General features: G+C 47.9%; 1 protein-coding gene across 1 annotated transcript in view; it reads right to left on the reverse strand.

Moving 5' to 3' along the window:
• The window catches only part of LOC112238924 (small G protein signaling modulator 2), a 221,883-nt gene continuing 209,620 nt past the window's right edge, over positions 1–12,263 (reverse strand). Inside the window, exons 23-24 of the mRNA XM_042294977.1 lie at positions 7,212–7,379; positions 1–617 (exon numbers count right to left, since the gene is read on the reverse strand). Of these exons, the coding sequence (XP_042150911.1) occupies positions 529–617; positions 7,212–7,379 (257 nt within the window). The 3' untranslated portion in view covers positions 1–528. The remainder of the gene's footprint in view (positions 618–7,211; positions 7,380–12,263) is intronic.

The raw sequence follows: 12,263 nt of genomic DNA on the forward strand, positions 1-12,263 counted from the left end.
GACCTAGACTAGGAACTAGACCAGGACCAGACCTAGACCAGGAACTAGACCAGGGCCAGACCTAGACCAGGAACTAGACCAGGGCCAAACCTAGACCAGGAACTGAGACTAGGACCAGACCTAGACCAGGAACCAGGACCCAGATCTAAACCTGGTTCCAGCCAACATCACTCTCCTTTCCACTGTTCTCTTCTGCATCCAGACCAGGATGGTCACCTGGAGCCTTCATCCTCCACCGGTCTGGCTGGCGGGCTGAGGCCTGGAGGCCTGAAGGGAGGGAGGCCTGGAGGGAGAGAGGTTTAGAGGCCTGGAGGGAGAGAGGGTTTAGAGGCCTGGAGGGAGAGAGGGTTAGAGGCCTGGAGGGAGAGGGCCCATGTCTTTGTCTCTTCCCCTGGTTTGGGAGGGGTAAGGGAGGGAGGAAGCTGTGCTAGGTGCGGAGGATGGATGGGTAGATCGAGGGGTGCAGGGATGGCATCTAGCTCCTCTCTTCCGCTCCTCTTCACCCTCCTCTCTTCATCCTCCTCCTCATCACTTGTTCTCGATGAGAGACTGGACCTTGTGCACCAGCTCTCTGGCGATCTGAAGGATGTGCTGCACGTCATGACGTTCTGCCATCTCTGTTACACACACACACACACACACGCACACACGCACGCACGCACACGCACACACACACACAAAGTCAGGGGGACTGTTTTATAAACACAACACAGGAAGTCAGGGAGACTGTTTTATAAACACAACACAGGAAGTCAGGGGGACTGTTTTATAAACACAACACAGGAAGTCAGGGGGACTGTTTTATACACACAACACAGGAAGTCAGGGAGACTGTTTTATAAACACACACACAGGAAGTCAGGGGGACTGTTTTATACACACAACACAGGAAGTCAGGGGGACTGTTTTATAAACACAACACAGGAAGTCAGGGGACTGTTTTATACACACACACACACACACACACACAGGAAGTCAGGGAGACTGTTTTATAAACACAACACAGGAAGTCAGGGGACTGTTTTATAAACACAGGAAGTCAGGGGACTGTTTTATAAACACACACACAGGAAGTCAGGGGGCTGTTTTATACACACACACACACACACACACACACACACAGGAAGTCAGGGAGACTGTTTTATACACACAACACACAGGAAGTCAGGAGACTGTTTTACAAACACACACACAGGAAGTCAGGGGACTGTTTTATAAACACAGGAAGTCAGGGGGACTGTTTTATAAACACACACACACACACACACACACACACAGGAAGTCAGGGAGACTGTTTTATACACACAACACACAGGAAGTCAGGGGGACTGTTTTATAAACACAGGAAGTCGGGGAGACTGTTTTATACACACACACAGGAAGTTTGGGAGACTTTTTTATAAAAATACACACAGGAAGTCAGGGAGACTGTTTTATAAACACAGGAAGTTAGGGAGTCTGTTTTATAAACAGAAGAAGTCAGGGAGAATGTTTTATAAACACAGGAAGTCAGGGAGACTGTTTTATAAACACAGGAAGTCATGGATGCTGTTTTATAAACACACACACAGGAAGTCAGGGAGACTGTTTTATAAACACAGGAAGTCAGGGAGAATGTTTTATACACACAGGAAGTCAGGGGGACTGTTTTATAAACACACACACAGGAAGTCAGGGGGACTGTTTTATACACACAGGAAGTCAGGGAGACTGTTTTATTAACATACACACACAAGAAGTCAGGGAGCCTGTTTTATACACACAGGAAGTCAGGGAGCCTGTTTTATAAACATACACACACAGGAAGTCAGGGAGACTGTTTTATACACACAGGAAGTCGGGGGGACTGTTTTATAAACATACACACACAGGAAGTCAGGGAGACTGTTTTATACACACAGGAAGTCGGGGGGACTGTTTTATAAACATACACACAGGAAGTCAGGGAGGCTGTTTTATATACACAGGAAGTCAGGTTGACACACACAGGAAGTCAGGGAGACTGTTTTATAAACACACACACAGGAAGTCAGAGGGACTGTTTTATAAACACACACACAGGAAGTCAGAGGGACTGTTTTATAAACACACACACAGGAAGTCAGGGAGACGGTTTTATAAACACAGGAAGTCAGGGAGACTGTTTTATAAACACAGGAAGTCAGGGAGTCTGCTTTATAAACACAGGAAGTCAGGGAGACTGTTTTATAAACACACACACAGGAAGTCAGGGAGACTGTTTTATAAACACACGCACAGGAAGTCAGGGAGGCTGTTTTATAAACACAGGAAGTTAGGGAGACTGTTTTATAAACACACACACAGGAAGTCAGGGAGACTGTTCAATAAACACACACACAGGAAGTCAGGGAGACTGTTTTATAAACACAGGAAGTTTGGGAGACTGTTTTATAAACATACACACAGGAAGTCAGGGAGACTGTTTTATAAACACAGGAAGTTAGGGAGAATGTTTTATAAGCACAGGAAGTCAGGGAGACTGTTTTATAAACATACACACAGGAAGTCAGGGAGACTGTTTTATAAACACACACACAGGAAGTCAGGGAGTCTGTTTTATAAACACAACACACAGGAAGTCAGGGAGACTTTTATAAACACACACACAGGAAGTCAGGGAGAATGTTTTATAAACACGCACACAGGAAGTCAGGGAGAATGTTTTATACACACAGGAAGTCAGGGAGCCTGTTTTATAAACATACACACACAGGAAGTCAGGGAGACTGTTTTATACACACAGGAAGTCGGGGGGACTGTTTTATAAACATACACACACAGGAAGTCAGGGAGACTGTTTTATACACACAGGAAGTCGGGGGGACTGTTTTATAAACATACACACAGGAAGTCAGGGAGGCTGTTTTATATACACAGGAAGTCAGGTTGACACACACAGGAAGTCAGGGAGACTGTTTTATAAACACACACACAGGAAGTCAGAGGGACTGTTTTATAAACACACACACAGGAAGTCAGAGGGACTGTTTTATAAACACACACACAGGAAGTCAGGGAGACGGTTTTATAAACACAGGAAGTCAGGGAGACTGTTTTATAAACACAGGAAGTCAGGGAGTCTGCTTTATAAACACAGGAAGTCAGGGAGACTGTTTTATAAACACACACACAGGAAGTCAGGGAGACTGTTTTATAAACACACGCACAGGAAGTCAGGGAGGCTGTTTTATAAACACAGGAAGTTAGGGAGACTGTTTTATAAACACACACACAGGAAGTCAGGGAGACTGTTCAATAAACACACACACAGGAAGTCAGGGAGACTGTTTTATAAACACAGGAAGTTTGGGAGACTGTTTTATAAACATACACACAGGAAGTCAGGGAGACTGTTTTATAAACACAGGAAGTTAGGGAGAATGTTTTATAAGCACAGGAAGTCAGGGAGACTGTTTTATAAACATACACACAGGAAGTCAGGGAGACTGTTTTATAAACACACACACAGGAAGTCAGGGAGTCTGTTTTATAAACACAACACACAGGAAGTCAGGGAGACTTTTATAAACACACACACAGGAAGTCAGGGAGAATGTTTTATAAACACGCACACAGGAAGTCAGGGAGAATGTTTTATAAAAACACACACAGGAAGTCAGGGAGAATGTTTTATAAACACACACACAGGAAGTCAGGGAGAATGTTTTATAAACACAGGCAGTCAGGGAGACTGTTTTATAAACACAGGAAGTCAGGGAGACTGTTTTATAAACACAGGAAGTCAGGGAGACTGTTTTATAAACACACACACAGGAAGTCAGGGAGACTGTTTTATAAACACACACACAGGAAGTCAGGGAGGCTGTTTTATAAACACACACACAGGAAGTCAGGGAGACTGTTTTATAAACACACACACAGGAAGTCAGGGAGGCTGTTTTATAAACACAGGAAGTCAAGGAGGCTGTTTTATAAACAAACGCACAGGAAGTCAGGGAGAATGTTTTATAAACACACACACAGGAAGTCAGGGAGACTGTTTTATAAACACAGGAAGTCAGGGAGGCTGTTTTATAAACACAGGAAGTCAGGCTGTTTTATAAACAAACGCACAGGAAGTCAGGGAGAATGTTTTATAAAAACACACAGGAAGTCAGGAGACTGTTTTATAAACACAGGAAGTCAGGGAGACTTTATAAACACAGGAAGTCAAGCTTTATAAACACAGGAAGTCAGGGAGGCTGTTTTATAAACACACACAGGAAGTCAGGAGACTGTTTTATAAACACACACACAGGAAGTCAGGGAGGCTGTTTTATAAACACAGGAAGATAGGGAGACTGTTTTATAAACACACACACAGGAAGTCAGGAGACTGTTCAATAAACACACACACAGGAAGTCAGGGAGACTGTTTTATAAACACAGGAAGTTTGGGAGACTGTTTTATAACCATACACACAGGAAGTCAGGAGACTGTTTTATAAACACAGGAAGTCAGGGAGAATGTTTTATAAACACAGGAAGTCAGGGAGACTGTTTTATAAACATACACACAGGAAGTCAGGGAGACTGTTTTATAAACATACACACAGGAAGTCAGGGAGAATGTTTTATAAACACAGGAAGTTAGGGAGAATGTTTTATAAACACAGGAAGTCAGGGAGACTGTTTTATAAACATACACACAGGAAGTCAGGGAGACTGTTTTATAAACACACACACAGGAAGTCAGGGAGACTGTTTTATAAACACAACACACAGGAAGTCAGGGAGACTGTTTTATAAACACACACACAGGAAGTCAGGGAGACTGTTTTATAAACACACACACAGGAAGTCAGGGAGAATGTTTTATAAACACACACACAGGAAGTCAGGGAGAATGTTTTATAAACACACACACAGGAAGTCAGGGAGACTGTTTTATAAAAACACACACAGGAAGTCAGGGAGAATGTTTTATAAACACACACACAGGAAGTCAGGGAGAATGTTTTATAAACACAGGAAGTCAGGGAGACTGTTTTATAAACACAGGAAGTCAGGGAGACTGTTTTATAAACACAGGAAGTCAGGGAGAATGTTTTATAAACACACACACAGGAAGTCAGGGAGACTGTTTTATAAACACACACACAGGAAGTCAGGGAGGCTGTTTTATAAACACAGGAAGTCAGGGAGACTGTTTTATAAACACACGCACAGGAAGTCAGGGAGGCTGTTTTATAAACACAGGAAGTCAGGGAGACTGTTTTATAAACACACGCACAGGAAGTCAGGGAGAATGTTTTATAAACACACACACAGGAAGTCAGGGAGACTGTTTTATAAACACACACACAGGAAGTCAGGGAGAATGTTTTATAAACACAGGAAGTCAGGGAGACTGTTTTATAAACACAGGAAGTCAGGGAGTCTGCTTTATAAACACAGGAAGTCAGGGAGACTGTTTTATAAACACACACAGGAAGTCAGGGAGGCTGTTTTATAAACACACACACAGGAAGTCAGGGAGGCTGTTTTATAAACACACACACAGGAAGTCAGTGAGGCTGTTTTATAAACACACACAGGAAGTCAGGGAGACTGTTTTATAAACACACACACAGGAAGTCAGGGAGGCTGTTTTATAAACACAGGAAGATAGGGAGACTGTTTTATAAACACACACACAGGAAGTCAGGGAGACTGTTCAATAAACACACACACAGGAAGTCAGGGAGACTGTTTTATAAACACAACACACAGGAAGTCAGGGAGACTGTTTTATAAACACACACACAGGAAGTCAGGGAGACTTTTATAAACACACACACAGGAAGTCAGGGAGAATGTTTTATAAACACACACACAGGAAGTCAGGGAGACTGTTTTATAAAAACACACACAGGAAGTCAGGGAGAATGTTTTATAAACACACACACAGGAAGTCAGGGAGAATGTTTTATAAACACAGGAAGTCAGGGAGACTGTTTTATAAACACAGGAAGTCAGGAGACTGTTTTATAAACACAGGAAGTCAGGGAGACTGTTTTATAAACACACACACAGGAAGTCAGGGAGACTGTTTTATAAACACACACACAGGAAGTCAGGGAGGCTGTTTTATAAACACACACACAGGAAGTCAGGGAGACTGTTTTATAAACACACACACAGGAAGTCAGGGAGGCTGTTTTATAAACACAGGAAGTCAGGGAGACTGTTTTATAAACACACGCACAGGAAGTCAGGGAGGCTGTTTTATAAACACAGGAAGTCAGGGAGACTGTTTTATAAACACACGCACAGGAAGTCAGGGAGAATGTTTTATAAACACACACACAGGAAGTCAGGGAGACTGTTTTATAAACACACACACAGGAAGTCAGGGAGAATGTTTTATAAACACAGGAAGTCAGGGAGAATGTTTTATAAACACAGGAAGTCAGGGAGTCTGCTTTATAAACACAGGAAGTCAGGGAGACTGTTTTATAAACACACACAGGAAGTCAGGGAGACTGTTTTATAAACACACACACAGGAAGTCAGGGAGGCTGTTTTATAAACACACACACAGGAAGTCAGTGAGGCTGTTTTATAAACACACACAGGAAGTCAGGGAGACTGTTTTATAAACACACACACAGGAAGTCAGGGAGGCTGTTTTATAAACACAGGAAGATAGGGAGACTGTTTTATAAACACACACACAGGAAGTCAGGGAGACTGTTCAATAAACACACACACAGGAAGTCAGGGAGACTGTTTTATAAACACAGGAAGTTTGGGAGACTGTTTTATAACCATACACACAGGAAGTCAGGGAGACTGTTTTATAAACACAGGAAGTTAGGGAGAATGTTTTATAAACACAGGAAGTCAGGGAGACTGTTTTATAAACATACACACAGGAAGTCAGGGAGACTGTTTTATAAACACACACACAGGAAGTCAGGGAGACTTTTATAAACACACACACAGGAAGTCAGGGAGAATGTTTTATAAACACACACACAGGAAGTCAGGGAGAATGTTTTATAAACACCACACAGGAAGTCAGGGAGACTGTTTTATAAACACACACAATCCGCCTACACTTTTCTGCTCCATCCCAACCTATACCACGTCCTTATTGGGGTCCTAAGAGGTACCCTATACGCTACATAGTGCACTACTCTCGGGGCCTGATCAAAAGGGGTGCACTATAAAAGGAATAGGGGGTGATTTGGGACTCAGTCTGTCACCGTTGAAGAACTTGATGATGTCAGTGAAGTCCATGGTATTGTCTCTGATGATCTCTCTGTAGACCTCTACCAGGGCCAGGGCCAGGAACAGGACGAAGTGCTGAGAGGAGATGTGAGGGGCCACCCAGATCACCTCCCATACTGAGAACACATCCTGGTACAGCAGCTCTGGAGATACACAGAGGAGATACACACACAGAGAGAGGAGATACACAGAGGAGATACACACACACACACAGAGGAGATACACACACAGAGAGAGGAGATACACAGAGGAGATACACACACACAGAGGGGAGATATAGACACACACACAGAGAGGAGATATAGACACACAGAGAGGAGATACACACACACAGAGGGGAGATATAGACACACACACACAGAGGAGATATAGACACACACACAGAGGAGACACACACACACGCAGAGAAGAGATACACACACACACACAGAGGGGAGATATAGACACACACACACACACACAGAGGAGATACAAACACACAGAGAGAGGAGATACACACACACACACACACACACACACACACACACACACACACACACACACACACACACACACACACACACACAGAGGGAGATACACACACACACACAAAAAAATAAAGCTCGTTATTGAAGACTGTCATGGATGGTAACACTCCTGGTACATCACATAAATGTAACGGTTTTCTAGTGGTGATGAAAGAGAGTCGGACCAAACTGCAGCGTGTCGATTGCGATCCATGTTTAATATACCAAAGAAAACACGAACTTACAAAAAAACAATAAACAAAACCGAAACAGCCTATCTGGTGCAAACTAACAACGAGTACACATAGGACACTAAGGACAATCACCCACGACAAACTCAAAGAATATGGCTGCCTAAATATGGTTCCCAATCAGAGACAACGATAAGCACCTGCCTCTGATTGAGAACCACTCCAGACAGCCATAGACCTTGCTAGACAACCCATTAAGCTACAATCCCAATACCACCACCAAAACCCCAAGACAAACACACCACAATTTCAAAAACCCCATGCCACACCCTGGCCTGACCAAATACATAAAAATAAACACAAAATACTTTGACCAGGGCGTGACAGAACCCCCCCCCTAAGGTGCGGACTCCCGAACGCACCTCAAAACAATAGGGAGGGTCCGGGTGGGCGTCTGTCCATGGTGGCGGCTCCGGCGCGGGACGTGGACCCCACTCCTTTAATGTCTTAGTCCCCTCTCCCTTCGTCCCTGGATAGTCCACCCTCGCCGCCGACCATGGCCTAGTAGTCCTCACCCAGAACCCCACTGGACTGAGGAACAGATCGGGACTGAAGGACAGCTCGGGACCGAGGCAGCTCGGGACTGAGGGGAAGCTCGGGAGTGAGAGAAAGCTCAGGAGTGAGAGAAAGCTCAGGAGTGAGAGAAAGCTCAGGAGTGAGAGAAAGCTCAGGAGTGAGAGAAAGCTCAGGAGTGAGAGGAAGCTCAGGAGTGAGAGGAAGCTCAGGAGTGAGAGGAAGCTCAGGAGTGAGAGGAAGCTCAGGAGTGAGAGGAAGCTCAGGCAGGTAGATATCTCTACCAGCTCCTGGCTGGCTGGTGGTTTCAGCAGATCCTGGCTGACTGGCAGATCCTGGCTGACTGGCAGATCTGGAAGAGTCTGGTTGACTGGCAGATCTGGAAGAGTCTGGTTGACTGGCAGATCTGGAAGAGTCTGGTTGACTGGCAGATCTGGAAGAGTCTGGTTGACTGGCAGATCTGGAAGAGTCTGGTTGACTGGCAGATCTGGAAGAGTCTGGCTGACTGGCAGATCTGGAAGAGTCTGGCTGACTGGCAGATCTGGAAGAGTCTGGCAGACTGGCGATGCTGGGCAGACCGGCGGCGCCGGGCAGACTGGCGGCGCCGGGCAGACTGGCGGCGCCGGGCAGACTGGCGGCGCCGGGCAGACTGGCGACGCTGGGCAGACTGGCGGTGCTGGGCAGACTGGCGGTGCTGGGCAGACTGACGACGCTGGGCAGACTGACGACGCTGGGCAGACTGGCGGTGCTGGGCAGACTGGCGTGCTGGGCAGACTGGCGATGCTGGGCAGACTGGCGATGCTGGGCAGACTGGCGATGCTGGGCAGACTGGCGATGCTGGGCAGACTGATGGCGATGCTGGGCAGACTGGCGATGCTGGGCAGACTGGGGGCACTGGCGGCGCTGGGCAGACTGGCGGCACTAGCTGCTCCATATAGGCTGACAGCTCTGGCGGCTTCTTACAGACTGACCGCTCTGGCGGCTCCGTGCTGACTGGCAGCTCCTTGCAGACTGGCAGCTCCTTACAGACTGACAGCTCCGTGCAGACTGACAGCTCCGTGCAGACTGACAGCTCCGTGCAGACTGGCTGCTCCATGCAGACTGGCTGCTCCATGCAGACTGACAGCTCTGGCTGCTTCATGCAGACTGACAGCTCTGGCTGCTCCATGTAGACTGGCTGCTTCATGCAGACTGGCAGCTCGGGCTGCTTCATGTAGACTGACAGCTCTGGCTGCTCCATGCGGACTGACAGCTCTGGCTGCTCCATGTAGACTGACTGCTTCATGCAGACTGGCAGCTCGGGCTGCTTCCTGTAGACTGACAGCTCTGGCTCCTCCATGCAGACTGACAGCTCTGACTGCTCCATGCAGACTGACAGCTCTGGCTGCTTCATGCAGACTGGCAGCTCTGGCTGCTCTATGTAGACTGGCTGCTTCATGCAGACTGGCAGCTCGGGCTGCTTCATGTAGACTGACAGCTCTGGCTGCTCCATGCGGACTGACAGCTCTGGCTGCTCCATGCAGACTGACAGCTCTGGCTGCTCCATGCGGACTGACAGCTCTGGCTGCTCCATGCGGACTGACAGCTCTGGCTGCTCCATGCGGACTGGCTGCTTCATGCAGACTGGCAGCTCGGGCTGCTTCATGTAGACTGACAGCTCTGGCTGCTCCATGTAGACTGGCTGCTTCATGCAGACTGACAGCTCTGGCTGCTCCATGCAGACTGACAGCTCTGACTGCTCCATGCAGACTGACAGCTCTGGCTGCTTCATGCAGACTGGCAGCTCTGGCTGCGCTGAACAGGCGGGAGACTCCTGCAGCGCTGTGTCGGAGGAAGGCTCTGGCTGCGCTAAACAGGCGGGAGACTCCGGCAGCGCAGGAGAGGAGAAAGGCTCTGGCTGCGCTAAACAGGCGGGAGGCTCCGGCAGCGCTGTAGAGGAGGAAGGCTCTGGCTGCGCTAAACAGGCGGGAGACTCCAGCAGCGCAGGAGAGGAGAAAAGCGCTGGCTGCGCTGAACAGGCGAGGCACACTGAAGGCCTGGTGCGTGGTGCTGGAACTGGTGGTACTGGATCGAGGACACGCACAGGAAGCCTGGTGCGGGGAGCTGCTACCGGAGGGCTGGGGTGTGGAGGTGGTACTGGATAGACCGGACCGTGCAGGCGCACTGGGGCTCTTGAGCACCGAGCCTGCCCAACCTTACCTGGTTGAATGCTCCCGGTTGCCCTGCCAGTGCGGCGAGGTGGAATAGCCTGCACTGGGCTATGCAGGCGAACCGGAGACACCGAGCGCAAGGCTGGTACCATGTAAGCCGGCCCAAGGAGACGCACTGGGGACCAGATGCGTAGAGCCGGCTTCATGGCATTTGGCTCGACGCTCAATCTAGCCCGGCCGATACGCGGAGCTGGAATATACCGAACCGGGCTGTGCACCCGCACTGGAGACACCGTGCGCTCCACAGCATAACACGGTGCCTGCCCGGTCTCTCCAGCCCCCGGTAAGCACAGGGAGTTTGCGCGCAGGTCTCCTACCTGGCATAGCCATACTCCCTGTAAGCCCCCCAAGAAATTTTTGGGGCTGACTCTCGGGCTTCCATCCGCTCTGCCGTGCTAGCTCCTCATAATGCCGCCTCTCTGCTTTTGCTGCCTCCAGCTCGGCTTTGGGGCGACAATAATCTCCAGGCTCATTCCAGGGTCCTTTACCGTCCAATTCCTCCTCCCATGTCCATAACTCCAGGTGGTGCAACCTCTCCCACTGTAGCTGCTGCTGCTCCTGCTGCTGCTGCCTCTGTTGCCTCTTCTCCTGTTGCTCCTTTGGGCGGCTACACACCCCTGGTTTAGCCCAGGGTCCTCTCCCGTCGAAGATCTCCTCCCATGACCAGAAATCCTTGGTGAGCATCTCCTTTTTCGGCTGCTCCTGCCTGTTGACACGCCGCTTGGTCCGTTGGTGGTGGGTGATTCTGTAACGGTTTTCTAGTGGTGATGAAAGAGAGTCGGACCAAACTGCAGCGTGTCGATTGCGATCCATGTTTAATATACCAAAGAAAACACGAACTTACAAAAAAACAATAAACAAAACCGAAACAGCCTATCTGGTGCAAACTAACAACGAGTACACATAGGACACTAAGGACAATCACCCACGACAAACTCAAAGAATATGGCTGCCTAAATATGGTTCCCAATCAGAGACAACGATAAGCACCTGCCTCTGATTGAGAACCACTCCAGACAGCCATAGACCTTGCTAGACAACCCATTAAGCTACAATCCCAATACCACCACCAAAACCCCAAGACAAACACACCACAATTTCAAAAACCCCATGCCACACCCTGGCCTGACCAAATACATAAAAATAAACACAAAATACTTTGACCAGGGCGTGACAATAAAGCTCGTTCCTGAAGACTGTCATGGATGGTAACACTCCTGGCACATCACATAAAGCTCCCTACTGAAGACTGTCATGGATGGTAACACTCCTGGCACATCACATAAAGCTCCCACTGAAGACTGTCATGGATGGTAACACTCCTGGCACATCACATAAAGCTCCCTACTGAAGACTGTCATGGATGGTAACACTCCTGGCACATCACATAAAGCTCCTTACTGAAGACTGTCATGGATGGTAACACTCCTGGCACATCACATAAAGCTCCCTACTGAAGACTGTCATGGATGGTAACACTCCTGGCACATCACATAAAGCTCGTTACTGAAGACTGTCATGGATGGTAACACTCCTGGCACATCACA

Source organism: Oncorhynchus tshawytscha, linkage group LG13, assembly GCF_018296145.1.
Source record: "Oncorhynchus tshawytscha isolate Ot180627B linkage group LG13, Otsh_v2.0, whole genome shotgun sequence".
In the NCBI taxonomy this organism is placed as follows: domain Eukaryota; kingdom Metazoa; phylum Chordata; class Actinopteri; order Salmoniformes; family Salmonidae; genus Oncorhynchus; species Oncorhynchus tshawytscha.